The following is a 15,390-nucleotide window of genomic DNA, read 5'->3' as shown; positions in this document are numbered from 1 at the left end:
TTTTTGTTCAGTATACATACATACATACACACACTGTCATCTCAACACACACACAAACACACCCCGTCATCTCAACATACATACACAACATCTTCTCAACATCACACACACACATTTAATTTGGCAGAATTAATAGTATGTGGGGGTTTTTCTCATACAAAATGAATTAATGAATCCCTCCCTCCCTGTCTCCCTCCCTGTCTCCCTCCCTCTCTCCCTCCCTGTCTCCCTGTCTCCCTCCCTGTCTCCCTCCCTGTCTCCCTCCCTCCCTCCCTGTCTCCCTCCCTGTCTCCCTGTCTCCCTCCCTGCCTCCCTCCCTGTACCCCCCCCTGCCTCCCTCCCTGTCTCCCTCCCTCCCTGTCTCCCTCCCTGTCTCCCTGCCTCCCTCCCTGCCTCCCTCCCTCCCTGCCTCCCTCCCTGTCTCCCTCCCTCCCTCCTCCCCCTCCCTAGGTATTCTCCATAAGGGTAGTGGTGAGAACGTGTTTGTGTCACAGCAGCCCCCTGTGATCAGCAGTGTAATGGGGAACGGCCGTCGACGCTCTATCTCCTGCCCCAGCTGTAACGGCCTCGCCGACAGCAACAAGCTACTGGCGCCCGTAGCCCTGGCAACAGGCATCGACGGGAGCCTCTACGTGGGAGACCTGAACTTCATACGCAGGGTGTACCCCTCGCTCAATACCACGGGCATACTGGAACTGAGGTATGCATGGAGGGAGGAGAGAAGAAGATGGGGAAGAAGTCAGGTTGGGAGAGGAGAGGAGTGGGATGAGGTGGGAGGGGATGGGGAGAGAAAAGGAGAGAGGAAGAGAGTGGGACTGGTGGGAGGAGGGGTGATGGAGGAAAGGGAATGAGAGGGGGAGAAGAGGAAGAGAAGTGAGGGAGGAGGGGAGGGGGAGATGAGGAGGAGTGAAGGAAAAGAGGAGAGGAGGAGGGAGAGGACAGAGGAGAGGAATAGTGTGTAGGATATAGAACATGTTGGATGAGATTCAGTAAGGTTGTAATGAAAGCAGGGAGGGCTCGGGGGACAGTGTGATTGAAGTAGAATTATACACTGCACTAGTTCTTATATCTCCTGGGTGTTTTTATCCATATTTAACTATGCTGTTCCCTTCACCACTCCACTGCTAACTCTCTCTGTCGTTCTGTTGTTCCCTCAGACACAACACATTAACATTTGTTCTGGGTTGTTTTTTCTGTCTTCTTATTCTTTGAAGGAACAAAGATTTCAGACACAGGTAAGATGGTTAAATGAGAAATTCCAAGCTAATAAGTGAAATAGCAGTCATTTAGAGTTACTTTAATCACAAAGATTGTTAAATTGCCCCTGGGAAATATTGTTTTAATCTTAGTTGTTTTTTTCCAATCTAATTCAAATTCCAATAACTTTATTGTTCTCTCTCCGTCCTACAGTAACAACCCCACTCATAAGTACTTCCTGGCCATTGACCCGGTAACGGGGGCGTTGTTGATCTCGGATACCAATTCGCGGCATATCTACCGTGTGCGCTTGCTGACGGGCGGGCGGCTGCTGTCGGACAGCTCAGAGGTGGTTGCTGGGACGGGAGAGCAGTGTCTGCCCTTCGACGAGCGCTGTGGGGATGGAGGCAAAGCTACTGAGGCAACACTGATGAGCCCCAAAGGTGAGGAGCAGAGGAACACACACACACACACACACATACACACACACAAACACACACACACACACACACACACACACACACGCACACACACACACACACACAAACACACAAAGAGATCTTCCTAACCTTGAAGGCTAAGCCACAGACAGTATCCCCATGAGCTCCAAAGTGTAACTAGTAAGGAAGGGACGTTTGTATTACACTAATGAAATGCTGGTCATACTGATCTAGTCGTGAAAGTAGTAGTGATATCTGTCCTTTTCTATATCAGAACACTGATGGTGAAACTAACTGTCGGTCTAGTAGTGGAAGTAAAGCAGGGCAGAAGCAGAAGGAGGTTATAAACCAGATTACAGCTGAAGGTAGGATGATAACACGTGATGAAGCCTGCATCAAAAAGAAGAACACTGACACCAAACTGTCAAAGATGTCACCCTGTCACATTTCCTCAGCGTGTGTGTTGTATGTTTTGTGTGTGTGTGTGTGTGTGTGTGTGTGTGTGTGTGTGTGTGTGTGTGTGTGTGTGTGTGTGTGTGTGTGTGTGTGTGTGTGTGTGTGTGTGTGTGTGTGTGTGTGTGTGTGTGTGTGTGTGTGTGCGCATCTCCTGCCAGACAGATACAAAGCCAGCCAGCACTTATCAGCCTGCCCTGGCCTCTCTCTGTCTGTCTCTTCCTATCCCTCCAGCTCTCTGTCTGTCTCTTCCAATCCCTCCAGCTCTCTGTCTGTCTCTTCCTATCCCTCCAGCTCTCTGTCTGTCTCTTCCTATCCCTCCAGCTCTCTGTCTGTCTCTTCCTATCCCTCCAGCTCTCTGTCACTGGCCTCTCTCTGTCTGTCTCTTCCTATCCCTCCAGCTCTCTGTCTGTCTCTTCCAATCCCTCCAGCTCTCTGTCTGTCTCTTCCTATCCCTCCAGCTCTCTGTCTGTCTCTTCCAATCCCTCCAGCTCTCTGCCTGTCTCTTCCTATCCCTCCAGCTCTCTGTCTGTCTCTTCCTATCCCTCCAGCTCTCTGTCTGTCTCTTCCTATCCCTCCAGCTCTCTGTCTGTCTCTTCCTATCCCTCCAGCTCTCTGTCTGTCTCTTCCTATCCCTCCAGCTCTCTGTCTGTCTCTTCCTATCCCTCCAGCTCTCTGTCTGTCTCTTCCTATCCCTCCAGCTCTCTGTCTGTCTCTTCCTATCCCTCCAGCTCTCTGTCTGTCTCTTCCTATCCCTCCAGCTCTCTGTCTGTCTCTTCCTATCCCTCCAGCTCTCTGTCTGTCTCTTCCTATCCCTCCAGCTCTCTGTCACTGGCCTCTCTCTGTCTCTTTCCCTCCTTCCCCTGTGCGCTAGTCCTTATCTGTTCAAAGACACCCTGTTCCCCCTCTCCTTCTCTTCTCCTACATCCATTCCATGGCATTGCTTCTATCCATCACTGCTATTCCTTTCTCTCTTTCCCCCAGCTCTCCTTTCATCCTCTCATCCTCTCTGCCTCCCTCTCGTATTCTCCTACCAAAGGTCTGTCTGTACATCCGTCTGTCTACCTGTCTCTCTGTCTTCCTGTCTGTCTCTGTCTGTCTGCCTGTCTGTGTGTAGATCAGTCTGTCTGCCTGTCTCTCTGTCAGCCTGTCTGTCTGTCTCTGTCTGTCTGCCTGTCTGTGTCTATGTTTGTCTGTCTGTACATCAGTCTGTCTCTCTGCCTACCTGTGTGTCTGTGTGTACATCAGTCTTTCTGGGAGAATTATATTTACGGTGGTGTGCTCGAGAGCAGACACAACTGTCTGTCTATTTATCTGTGTGTGTGTCTGCCTGCCTGCAATGGCCAGAGTGACACCACTGACACGTAGCTGATGATAAATATATCATATATCTCTTTCCTGGCAAACAGAAACTGTAAGTATACAGACTAAAGTTACCCGCGGGGGACTTTGTAAACTAATACTACAAGGTCGACAAATGCTACACATTATTTACAAGGTCAATACAACTCATCATCCTGAGATAAGTTACTAATTATCAAGTTGCTGCATCTTATAAAATAACATTTGTTGTCCTAATGTATTTATTCTGTACCCACTCACGTATTAAGGCCAATTAAAACTTAAATTGTAAAACTTCCTCCTTCCACCTCCCAGGTATTGTGTGTATGTTTCTCCAGGTATTTCTGTGGATAAGAATGGTCTGATGAAGTGTGTGTGTGTGTGTGTGTGTGTGTGTGTGTGTGTGTGTGTGTGTGTGTGTGTGTGTGTGTGTGTGTGTGTGTGTGTGTGTGTGTGTGTGTGTGTGTGTGTGTGTGTGTGTGTGTGTGTGTGTGTGTGTGTGTGAGTGCGTGCGTGTGTGCGTGTGTATGTTTCTCCAGGTATTGCTGTGGGTCAGAATGGTCTGATGAAGTGTGTGTATGTTTCTCCAGGTATTGCTGTGGGTCAGATTGGTCTGATGCAGTGTGTGTGTGTGTTTCTCTCCAGGTATTGCTGTGGATCAGAATGGTCTGATGCAGTGTGTGTGTGTGTTTCTCCAGGTATTGCTGTGGATCAGAATGGTCTGATGAAGTGTGTGTATGTTTCTCCAGGTATTGCTGTGGGTCAGAATGGTCTGATGAAGTGTGTGTATGTTTCTCCAGGTATTGCTGTGGATCAGAATGGTCTGATGAAGTGTGTGTGTGTGTTTCTCCGGGTATTGCTGTGGATCAGAATGGTCTGATGAAGTGTGTGTGTGTGTTTCTCTCCAGGTATTGCTGTGGATCAGAATGGTCTGATGAAGTGTGTGTGTGTGTTTCTCTCCAGGTATTGCTGTGGATCAGAATGGTCTGATGAAGTGTGTGTGTGTGTGTTTCTCTCCAGGTATTGCTGTGGATCAGAATGGTCTGATGAAGTGTGTGTATGTTTCTCCAGGTATTGCTGTGGATCAGAATGGTCTGATGAAGTGTGTGTGTGTGTTTCTCCGGGTATTGCTGTGGATCAGAATGGTCTGATGAAGTGTGTGTGTGTGTTTCTCTCCAGGTATTGCTGTGGATCAGAATGGTCTGATGAAGTGTGTGTGTGTGTTTCTCTCCAGGTATTGCTGTGGATCAGAATGGTCTGATGAAGTGTGTGTGTGTGTTTCTCTCCAGGTATTGCTGTGGATCAGAATGGTCTGATGAAGTGTGTGTGTGTGTGTTTCTCTCCAGGTATTGCTGTGGATCAGAATGGTCTGATGAAGTGTGTGTGTGTGTTTCTCTCCAGGTATTGCTGTGGATCAGAATGGTCTGATGAAGTGTGTGTGTGTGTTTCTCTCCGGGTATTGCTGTGGATCAGAATGGTCTGATGAAGTGTGTGTATGTCTCTCCAGGAATTGCTGTGGATCAGAATGGTCTGATGAAGTGTGTGTGTGTGTTTCTCTCCGGGTATTGCTGTGGATCAGAATGGTCTGATGAAGTGTGTGTGTGTTTCTCCAGGTATTGCTGTGGATCAGAATGGTCTGATGAAGTGTGTGTATGTTTCTCCAGGTATTGCTGTGGATCAGAATGGTCTGATGAAGTGTGTGTATGTTTCTCCAGGTATTGCTGTGGATCAGAATGGTCTGATGAAGTGTGTGTGTTTCTCCAGGTATTGCTGTTGATCAGAATGGTCTGATGAAGTGTGTGTGTGTGTTTCTCTCCAGGTATTGCTGTGGATCAGAATGGTCTGATGAAGTGTGTGTGTTTCTCCAGGTATTGCTGTGGATCAGAATGGTCTGATGAAGTGTGTGTATGTCTCTCCAGGTATTGCTGTGGATCAGAATGGTCTGATGAAGTGTGTGTGTGTGTGTTTCTCTCCAGGTATTGCTGTGGATCAGAATCGTCTGATGAAGTGTGTGTGTGTTTCTCCAGGTATTGCTGTGGATCAGAATGGTCTGATGAAGTGTGTGTATGTTTCTCCAGGTATTGCTGTGGATCAGAATGGTCTGATGAAGTGTGTGTATGTTTCTCCAGGTATTGCTGTGGATCAGAATGGTCTGATGAAGTGTGTGTGTTTCTCCAGGTATTGCTGTTAATCAGAATGGTCTGATGAAGTGTGTGTGTGTGTGTTTCTCTCCAGGTATTGCTGTGGATCAGAATGGTCTGATGAAGTGTGTGTATGTCTCTCCAGGTATTGCTGTGGATCAGAATGGTCTGATGAAGTGTGTGTATGTCTCTCCAGGTATTGCTGTGGATCAGAATGGTCTGATGAAGTGTGTGTGTGTGTGTTTCTCTCCAGGTATTGCTGTGGATCAGAATGGTCTGATGAAGTGTGTGTGTGTTTCTCCAGGTATTGCTGTGGATCAGAATGGTCTGATGAAGTGTGTGTATGTTTCTCCAGGTATTGCTGTGGATCAGATTGGTCTGATGAAGTGTGTGTGTTTCTCCAGGTATTGCTGTGGATCAGATTGGTCTGATGAAGTGTGTGTGTTTCTCCAGGTATTGCTGTGGATCAGAATGGTCTGATGAAGTGTGTGTATGTCTCTCCAGGTATTGCTGTGGATCAGAATGGTCTGATGAAGTGTGTGTGTTTCTCCAGGTATTGTTGTGGATCAGATTGGTCTGATGAAGTGTGTGTGTTTCTCCAGGTATTGCTGTGGATCAGATTGGTCTGATGAAGTGTGTGTGTTTCTCCAGGTATTGCTGTGGATCAGAATGGTCTGATGAAGTGTGTGTATGTTTCTCCAGGTATTGCTGTGGATCAGATTGGTCTGATGAAGTGTGTGTGTGTTTCTCCAGGTATTGCTGTGGATCAGAATGGTCTGATGAAGTGTGTGTATGTTTCTCCAGGTATTGCTGTGGATCAGAATGGTCTGATGAAGTGTGTGTGTTTCTCCAGGTATTGCTGTGGGTCAGATTGGTCTGATGAAGTGTGTGTGTTTCTCTCCAGGTATTGCTGTGGATCAGAATGGTCTGATGAAGTGTGTGTGTTTCTCCAGGTATTGTTGTGGATCAGATTGGTCTGATGAAGTGTGTGTGTTTCTCCAGGTATTGCTGTGGATCAGATTGGTCTGATGAAGTGTGTGTGTTTCTCCAGGTATTGCTGTGGATCAGAATGGTCTGATGAAGTGTGTGTATGTTTCTCCAGGTATTACTGTGGATCAGATTGGTCTGATGAAGTGTGTGTATGTTTCTCCAGGTATTGCTGTGGATCAGAATGGTCTGGTGTATTTTGTGGACGCCACTATGATCCGTAAAGTTGACCAAAACGGGATCATCTCCACTCTACTGGGCGCTAATGACCTGACCGCAATACGACCACTCAGCTGTGACGCTAGCATGGACGTCAGCCAGGTAGGGAGGGAAAGAGGGTCTTGATTTTGTTGGAGCCAAAAAGACGCAAGTGTCCATTTCAACTTGAGGGGTTTAAAACAACCTGGTCTGGGTTACATGCGATGAACGCTGTCAACCAAGGCTTTGTTTTCTGTCTCCTGTAAAACGTAGAACATATGAGTCATGTCTCTTTGGTGATGAACCCTGGATCTGTTGTTGTGTTTATCAGGTGCGTCTGGAGTGGCCCACAGACCTGGCAGTAAACCCCATGGATAACTCTCTGTACGTCCTGGAGAACAACGTCATCCTGCGCATCACTGAGAACCACCAAGTGAGCTTCCTTCCATATCAATTATCCTCATAGAAGCAGTTATTGTGACTAAGCAACTATCGTAATATAAACAACTGACCCCATATAATCAGTTATTACTATATAATCAGTTATTACTATATAATCAGTTATTACTATATAATCAGTTATCACCATATATATAATCAGTTATTACTATATAATCAGTTATCACCATATATATAATCAGTTATTACTATATAATCAGTTATTACTATATAATCAGTTATCACCATATATATAATCAGTTATTACTATATAATCAGTTATTACTATATAATCAGTTATTACTATATAATCAGTTATCACTATATAATCAGTTATTACCATATAATCAGTTATTACTATAGAATCAGTTATTACTATAGAATCAGTTATCATCATATAATCAGTTATCACCATATAATCAGTTATTACTATATAATCAGTTGTCACCATATAATCAGTTATTACTATATAATCAGTTATCACCATATAATCAGTTATTACTATATAATCAGTTATCACCATATATATAATCAGTTATCACTATATATATAATCAGTTATCACCATATTTATAATCAGTTAACACCATATATATAATCAGTTATTACTATATAATCAGTTATTACTATATAATCAGTTATCACCATATATATAATCAGGTATTAATATAGAATCAGCTATCACTATATAATCAGCTATCACTATATAATCAGTTAACACCATATATATAATCAGTTATTACTATATAATCAGTTATTACTATATAATCAGTTATCACCATATATATAATCAGGTATTAATATAGAATCAGCTATCACTATATAATCAGCTATCACCATATAATCAGTTATCACCATATAATCAGTTATCACCATATATATAATCAGTTATCATCATATAATCAGTTATTAACATATAATCAGTTATTACTATATAATCAGTTATTACTATATAATCAGTTATCACCATAATTATAATCAGTTAACACCATATATATAATCAGTTATTACTATATAATCAGTTATCACTATATAATCAGTTATCACTATATATATATAATCAGCTATCACCATATATATAATCAGTTATAACTATATAATCAGTTATCGCCATATAATCAGTTATCACCATATAATCAGTTATCGCCATATAATCAGTTATTACTATATAATCAGTTATCACCATATATATAATCAGTTATCACCATATAATCAGTTATCGCCATATAATCAGTTATTACCATATAATCAGTTATCACCATATTTATAATCCGTTATTACTATATAATCAGTTATCACCATATATATAATCAGTTATCACCATATAATCAGTTATCGCCATATAATCAGTTATTACCATATAATCAGTTATCACCATATATATAATCAGTTATTACTATATAATCAGTTATCACCATATATATAATCAGTTATTACTATATAATCAGTTATTACTATAGAATCAGTTATTACTATAGAATCAGTTATTACTATATATATAATCAGTTATTACTATATAATCAGTTATTACTATAGAATCAGTTATTACTATAGAATCAGTTATTACTATATAATCAGTTATCACTATATATATAATCAGTTATCACCATATATATAATCAGTTATTACTATATATATAATCAGTTATCACTATATATATAATCAGTTATTACTATATATATAATCAGTTATTACTATATATATAATCAGTTATCACTATATATATAATCAGTTATCACCATATATATAATCAGTTATTACTATATATATAATCAGTTATCACTATATATATAATCAGTTATCACCATATTTATAATCAGTTAACACCATATAATCAGCTATCACCATATAATCAGTTATTACTATATAATCAGTTATCACTATATAATCAGTTATTACTATATAATCAGTTATTACTATATATATAATCAGTTATCACTATATATATAATCAGTTATCACCATATTTATAATCAGTTAACACCATATAATCAGGTATTACCATATAATCAGTTATTACTATATAATCAGTTATCACTATATAATCAGTTTTCACCATATATATAATCAGTTATTACTATATATATAATCAGTTATCACCATATGTATAATCAGTTAACACCATATAATCAGGTATCACCATATATATAATCAGTTATTACTATATAATCAGTAATTAATATATAATCAGTTATCACTATATAATCAGTTATCACCATATATATAATCAGTTATCACCATATATATAATCAGTTATCACTATATAATCAGTTATCACCATATAATCAGTTATCACTATATAATCAGTTATCACTATATAATCAGTTATCACCATATTTATAATCAGTTATTACCATATAATCAGTTATTACTATATAATCAGTTATTACTATATAATCAGTCATTAATATATAATCAGTTATCACCATATATATAATCAGTTATCACTATACATATAATCAGTTATCACCATATTTATAATCAGTTAACATCATATATATAATCAGTTATCACCATATATATAATCAGTTAACATCATATATATAATCAGTTATTACTATATAATCAGTCATTAATATATAATCAGTTAACATCATATATATAATCAGTTATTACTATATAATCAGTCATTAATATATAATCAGTTAACATCATATATATAATCAGTTATTACTATATAATCAGTCATTAATATATAATCAGTTATCACTATATAATCAGTTATCGCCATATAATCAGTTATCACTATATAATCAGTTATCACCATATATATAATCAGTTATCACCATATATATAATCAGTTATCACCATATAATCAGTTATCGCCATATAATCAGTTATTACCATATGATCAGTTATTACTATATAATCAGTCATTAATATATAATCAGTTATCACCATATAATCAGTTATCGCCATATAATCAGTTATTACCATATGATCAGTTATTACTATATAATCAGTTATCACCATATATATAATCAGTTATTACTATATAATCAGTTATCACCATATATATAATCAGTTATCACCATATAATCAGTTATTACCATATAATCAGTTATTACTATATAATCAGTTATCACCATATAATCAGTTATTACTATATAATCAGTTATTACTATATAATCAGTTATCACCATATAATCAGTTATTACTATATAATCAGTTATCACCATATAATCAGTTATTACCATATAATCAGTTATTACTATATAATCAGTTATCACCATATATATAATCAGTTATTACCATATAATCAGTTATTACTATATAATCAGTTATTACTATATAATCAGTTATCACCATATAATCAGTTATTACCATATAATCAGTTATTACTATATAATCAGTTATCACCATATATATAATCAGTTATTACCATATAATCAGTTATTACTATATAATCAGTTATTACTATATAATCAGTTATTACCATATAATCAGTTATTACTATATAATCAGTTATTACTATATAATCAGTAGTCACCATATTTATAATCAGTTATCACCATATATATAATCAGTTATCACTATATAATCAGTTATTACTATATAATCAGTTATCACCATATATATAATCAGTTATTACCATATAATCAGTTATTACTATATAATCAGTTATTACTATATAATCAGTTATTACTATATAATCAGTTATTACTATATAATCAGTTATTACCATATAATCAGTTATTACCATATAATCAGTTATTACCATATAATCAGTTATTACCATATAATCAGTTATTACCATATGATCAGTTATTACTATATAATCAGTAGTCACCATATTTATAATCAGTTATCACCATATTTATAATCAGTTATCACCATATAATCAGTTATTACCATATAATCAGTTATTACTATATAATCAGTTATTACTATATAATCAGTTATTACTATATAATCAGTTATCACCATATATATAATCAGTTATTACCATATAATCAGTTATTACTATATAATCAGTTATTACCATATAATCAGTTATTACTATATATATAATCAGTTATCACCATATTTATAATCAGTTATTACTATATAATCAGTTATTACCATATAATCAGTTATTACCATATAATCAGTTATTACTATATAATCAGTTATTACCATATAATCAGTTATTACTATATATATAATCAGTTATCACCATATTTATAATCAGTTATTACCATATAATCAGTTATTACTATATAATCAGTTATTACCATATAATCAGTTATTACTATATAATCAGTTATCACCATATATATAATCAGTTATTACCATATAATCAGTTATTACCATATAATCAGTTATTACTATATAATCAGTTATTACCATATAATCAGTTATTACTATATATATAATCAGTTATCACCATATTTATAATCAGTTATTACCATATAATCAGTTATTACTATATATATAATCAGTTATCACCATATTTATAATCAGTTATTACCATATAATCAGTTATTACTATATAATCAGTTATTACTATATATATAATCAGTTATCACCATATTTATAATCAGTTATTACCATATAATCAGTTATTACTATATAATCAGTTATTACCATATAATCAGTTATTACCATATAATCAGTTATTACTATATAATCAGTTATTACCATATAATCAGTTATTACTATATATATAATCAGTTATCACCATATTTATAATCAGTTATTACCAGATAATCAGTTATTACTATATATATAATCAGTTATCACCATATTTATAATCAGTTATTACCATATAATCAGTTATTACTATATAATCAGTTATTACTATATATATAATCAGTTATCACCATATTTATAATCAGTTATTACCATATAATCAGTTATTACTATATAATCAGTTATTACCATATAATCAGTTATTACTATATATATAATCAGTTATCACCATATTTATAATCAGTTATTACCATATAATCAGTTATTACTATATAATCAGTTATTACTATATAATCAGTTATTACTATATAATCAGTTATCACCATATTTATAATCAGTTATCACCATATTTATAATCAGTTATCACCATATTTATAATCAGTTATTACTATATAATCAGTTATCACCATATAATCAGTTATTACTATATAATCAGTTATTACTATATAATCAGTTATCACCATATAATCAGTTATCACCATATAATCAGTTATCACCATATAATCAGTTATCACCATATTTATAATCAGTTATCACCATATTTATAATCAGTTATCACCATATAATCAGTTATTACCATATAATCAGTTATTACTATATAATCAGTTATTACCATATAATCAGTTATTACTATATATATAATCAGTTATCACCATATTTATAATCAGTTATTACCATATAATCAGTTATTACTATATATATAATCAGTTATCACCATATTTATAATCAGTTATTACCATATAATCAGTTATTACTATATAATCAGTTATCACCATATTTATAATCAGTTATCACCATATTTATAATCAGTTATCACCATATAATCAGTTATTACCATATAATCAGTTATTACCATATAATCAGTTATCACCATATAATCAGTTATCACCATATAATCAGTTATTACCATATAATCAGTTATTACCATATAATCAGTTATTACTATATAATCAGTTATTACTATATAATCAGTTATTACTATATAATCAGTTATTACTATATAATCAGTAGTCACCATATTTATAATCAGTTATCACCATATATATAATCAGTTATCACCATATTTATAATCAGTTATCACCATATATATAATCAGTTATCACCATATATATAATCAGTTATCACTATATAATCAGTTATTAATATATAATCAGTTATCGCTATATAATCAGTTATTGCGATACAAGCGGTTATTGTGATATAAACGACATCATGATGCTATTACCGTATGTGTATTATTATCTAAAATAGCATAACATTATTGCCCCCCAGGTGAGCATCATAGCAGGGCGGCCCATGCATTGTCAGGTTCCAGGTATAGACTACAGCCTGAGTAAGCTTGCCATCCATGCTGCGTTGGAGAGCGCGACAGCCATCGCCCTGTCTCACACCGGAGTTCTCTACATCGCTGAGACGGACGAGAAGAAAATCAACCGCGTCAGACAGGTATGACAACACAGGTTTATTTTAACATTAAACACAGTAACTTCACCTGACTGCTTTGTTGGGTTTAGAGCTTGAAAGGCATTTCACTGTACGTGAAATTAAAAACTTGAAACTTCACTTTTCTTTCCTCCGTCTCTATTCTAAAACCTGTCTTTCCTCCATCTCTATTCTAAAACCTGTCTTTCCTCCATCTCTAGTCTAAAAGCTGTCTTTCCTCCATCTCTATTCTAAAACCTGTCTTTCCTCCATCTCTATTCTAAAACCTGTCTTTCCTCCATCTCTATTCTAAAACCTGTCTTTCCTCCATCTCTATTCTAAAACCTGTCTTTCCTCCATCTCTATTCTAAAACCTGTCTTTCCTCCATCTCTATTCTAAAACCTGTCTTTCCTCCATCTCTATTCTAAAACCTGTCTTTCCTCCATCTCTATTCTAAAACCTGTCTTTCCTCCATCTCTATTCTAAAACCTGTCTTTCCTCCATCTCTATTCTAAAACCTGTCTTTCCTCCATCTCTATTCTAAAACCTGTCTTTCCTCCATCTCTATTCTAAAACCTGTCTTTCCTCCGTCTCTATTCTAAAACCTGTCTTTCCTCCATCTCTATTCTAAAACCTGTCTTTCCTCCATCTCTATTCTAAAACCTGTCTTTCCTCCATCTCTATTCTTAAACCTGTCTTTCCTCCATCTCTATTCTAAAACCTGTCTTTCCTCCATCTCTATTCTAAAACCTGTCTTTCCTCCGTCTCTATTCTAAAACCTGTCTTTCCTCAATCTCTAGTCTAAAACCTGTCTTTCCTCCATCTCTATTCTAAAACCTGTCTTTCCTCCATCTCTAGTCTAAAACCTGTCTTTCCTCCATCTCTATTCTAAAACCTGTCTTTCCTCCGTCTCTAGTCTAAAACCTGTCTTTCCTCCATCTCTATTCTAAAACCTGTCTTTCCTCCATCTCTATTCTAAAACCTGTCTTTCCTCCATCTCTATTCTAAAACCTGTCTTTCCTCCATCTCTGTTCTAAAACCTGTCTTTCCTCCATCTCTATTCTAAAACCTGTCTTTCCTCCATCTCTATTCTAAAACCTGTCTTTCCTCCATCTCTAGTCTAAAACCTGTCTTTCCTCCATCTCTAGTCTAAAACCTGTCTTTCCTCTCTTTCTCCTCTTATTCAGGTGTCCACTAATGGTGAGATCTCTCTGCTAGCCGGCACCTCGTCGGACTGCGACTGCAAGAATGACGTTAACTGCAACTGTTTCCATGGCGATGACGGCTACGCGCCCGACGCCGGCCTCAACTGCCCCGCCTCGCTCGCCGTCTCACCCGACGGAACGCTCTTCATCGCCGATCTTAACAACATACGCATCAGAGCCGTGCGAGCCAATCGGCCCGGGCCATCCGCCTCAGGATCAGGATCGATGATGGGACAATACGAAGTTGCGTCTCCACGGGAACAGGAGCTCTATGTGTTCAACGGTGACGGTCAACATCTACAGACCGTGAGTCTGGTCACGGGAGAACCGCTATATAACTTCACCTACGGCCCGGACAGAGAGCTAGCCACGGTGGTGGACAACTGCAACAACACTCTCAGGGTGAGAAGGGAGGGTCTGGGCCAGGGGGGGAGTTCTGGCCTCCTCAGACTGGTGTTACTGCCGGAGAACCAGGTGGTGACCCTGGGTTTGGACCCTGCTGGGGGGCTGAAGAGTGTCTCAGCCCAGGGACAGGAGGTGGCCCTACTGGGGTACTCTGGGAGTACAGGACTACTGGCCACCAAGGCTGACGAGACCGGATGGACCACCTTCTACCAGTGAGTGGGGTGTGGGGGTGTTTTTTTTATGCATCTGTCAAAAGCGGAAACTACAGCGGAACTCAAGGTCTCATAGCTGCATTGCCTAGCACACAGCTACTGTAGCTAGGATTTGTTCACAGCCCACTGCTGCCCCCTGGAGTTTACTTCTGTCACTGCACCCTCGAGTTTGCTTCAGTCAGAGCTCACAGAACTGACAGATGTTTTAGGTCCATAGTGGTTTGCTTTTGTCACTGCACACAGACACACACACACACACACACACACACACACACCGTTTT

General features: G+C 37.4%; 1 protein-coding gene across 1 annotated transcript in view; it reads left to right on the top strand.

Moving 5' to 3' along the window:
* Window positions 1-15,390, top strand: part of LOC115126950 (teneurin-2-like) — a 408,099-nt gene that overhangs the window by 365,049 nt on the left and 27,660 nt on the right. The window contains exons 21-27 of the mRNA XM_065018426.1: window positions 451-700; window positions 1,215-1,235; window positions 1,411-1,640; window positions 6,726-6,880; window positions 7,089-7,190; window positions 13,137-13,310; window positions 14,475-15,109. Coding sequence (XP_064874498.1) covers window positions 451-700; window positions 1,215-1,235; window positions 1,411-1,640; window positions 6,726-6,880; window positions 7,089-7,190; window positions 13,137-13,310; window positions 14,475-15,109 — 1,567 coding nt within the window. The remainder of the gene's footprint in view (window positions 1-450; window positions 701-1,214; window positions 1,236-1,410; window positions 1,641-6,725; window positions 6,881-7,088; window positions 7,191-13,136; window positions 13,311-14,474; window positions 15,110-15,390) is intronic.

The sequence above is a fragment of the Oncorhynchus nerka genome, linkage group LG5 (genome assembly GCF_034236695.1).
Source record: "Oncorhynchus nerka isolate Pitt River linkage group LG5, Oner_Uvic_2.0, whole genome shotgun sequence".
NCBI classification, from domain to species: Eukaryota; Metazoa; Chordata; class Actinopteri; order Salmoniformes; family Salmonidae; genus Oncorhynchus; species Oncorhynchus nerka.
Note: the sequence above shows the minus strand (reverse complement) of the source record. Positions and strands in the feature narration are given on the sequence as shown.